Source organism: Chrysochloris asiatica, unplaced genomic scaffold (genome assembly GCF_000296735.1).
Source record: "Chrysochloris asiatica unplaced genomic scaffold, ChrAsi1.0 scaffold00230, whole genome shotgun sequence".
NCBI lineage: Eukaryota > Metazoa > Chordata > Mammalia > Afrosoricida > Chrysochloridae > Chrysochloris > Chrysochloris asiatica.
The window spans coordinates 2,076,754-2,078,615 of NW_006408748.1; the positions used below are offsets into that span (position 1 = coordinate 2,076,754).

Sequence of the window (1,862 nt, forward strand, 5' to 3'; positions counted from 1 at the left end):
AAAACCTACTGACTGGCAGAGTTGGGGACTTTAGAAATGAACACTTTTAAGCAGCGCTGTGGCTGACTCAGCATATATAAAGTATAGAACCAATAACAGCTTCTAGACTGATTTAAATAGAGTCATATTGAAAGGAGTTTTTGTTCATTTTAAAGAATATTTTTAACACTTAGAGGGAAATGAACTGAGCCCTTTTTAATGTCTTAAAAGTTACTGGTGAAAGTTAGAATTCTTGTATTTGGAGCTTTAAAATAGGATGTTGTATTAGAGTGTGTAAAAATCTTGTTTCTGCTACCAGATTCAGATGAGGAGGTACAAAGCAGCAGAAATGAATCCGTCCATTTCTTGGCTGGATTATGATGAGCCTTGGCACAGGTGATTGTGTATGCATGTGGGCATCACAATTCTACTCATAAGTTTAAGAGGACAAAGAGATGTTAATCAGTCTCATAAAATCGATAAGCTCTAAGCCACACGGCACCAGCAATAAGACTAAATGGAGTCCCAATGACCTGAGACAGTCATTGCATCCCTCTAGCAGCTGACTTACTGCAGAGGCACCAGTTAGGGGTGGAGAAGAGTCCATTATAAATGAAGAGCTCCGGCTTCCCCAGAGGGGGATAAGCTAAAGAGATTCCATCAGATGAGTCTGCTCAACTGCAACGAGGCCTGTTTTATAAACATCAGATCCAGGCTAATAATGGAGCAAAATTGCTCTCTGAAATGAATTTTGCCAACAGCAATACTTTGTCGGTGATGAGATATAAGATAGTGGAAGGAAAGTGGAATAAATATACAGAAGCAGACCAATAGACACAATAGGGTACCCTTTCTAATATTGGCTTACTAGAAGGAATAACCATAGAGACTGTAATGATAAGAATTATTTTTGAAAGAACAATGACTAATCATTATTGTAGAAAAAAGAGGATATGTGAGGTTAAAAAAAAATACTGCCATTGGAACTTGAGAAAAGAAAAATGCTAATAAATACAAAAGTCTTCTTAAAAATACGTGTAGGTGGTGAAGCTGAAAGCAGTTAGAAAACAAGTCTTAATTGTGAAATAGTTTCGTTGGTGCTTTAAATTGATACAAATTAATACTGTGTTTTCATTTTTCCTAAACAGGTGAATTTTTCCTAAAAAATCTGGTGGCCAAAAGAAAAATAAAAGCCCTCTAAAGCTTCAAGATGATGGGAATTCTAAAAATTTGATTCCAGTTAGTAAGTGCAGCCAGAATGCCGGACTTCAATGGATGTGGCCCATCTCTTTGTTTCAAGAAAAATGTCGATAAGTTAAATATATTTAATTTCAGTAATTCACTTGGCTTTTAGCGTATCTTCTTTGTCCTCGTAAACAGATTTCATGCTGTGATGTAATTATAAAATATATTTGTAAGACTTTAGTACTAACTCTATAACTTAAAAATATAATAACAACTTCCAGAAGGCCTTTCAGACTACTGTGACAAAACAATATGACATTGAGATTATGACTCGCTTACTTATGACTAGTATATATATTCTGCATAATAGTATATCATTGAAATGATTAAGAGTTTGAATATTAATTGCTTATTCACATTTATATAACTGCTTCAGATTCTTCAAAATAGTTTTACAGGGATTACTTGTTTAGGAGCTCTATGAAAATAAGACCATGATATCTAAGACAGGGAACTATAACCTAAGAATACTAACGTTAACCATCATTTATATAGCAGTTTGCTACATCCACATCCACTATTTCGTTTGTTCCTTTTATTCATCACAACACAAATGAGGTGTTTGTACAAGGGGACTTCCAAAAGTTCATAGGAAATTTCCATTATCTTCCTATTCCATTTTTGCTCAAACTCTTTGA

At 34.5% G+C, this 1,862-nt stretch overlaps 1 protein-coding gene across 2 annotated transcripts in view; it reads left to right on the forward strand.

The window, feature by feature from the left end:
* Positions 1 to 1,292, forward strand: part of LIAS (lipoic acid synthetase) — a 20,614-nt gene extending 19,322 nt beyond the window's left edge. Inside the window, exon 10 of one of the 2 annotated variants that reach the window (XM_006873217.1) lies at positions 1,128 to 1,292. In XM_006873217.1, coding sequence (XP_006873279.1) covers positions 1,128 to 1,180 — 53 coding nt within the window. In that variant the 3' untranslated portion in view covers positions 1,181 to 1,292. The remainder of the gene's footprint in view (positions 1 to 1,127) is intronic. The other variant, XM_006873216.1, reaches the window with a different exon arrangement.
* The last annotated feature ends 570 nt before the right edge of the window (positions 1,293 to 1,862 follow it).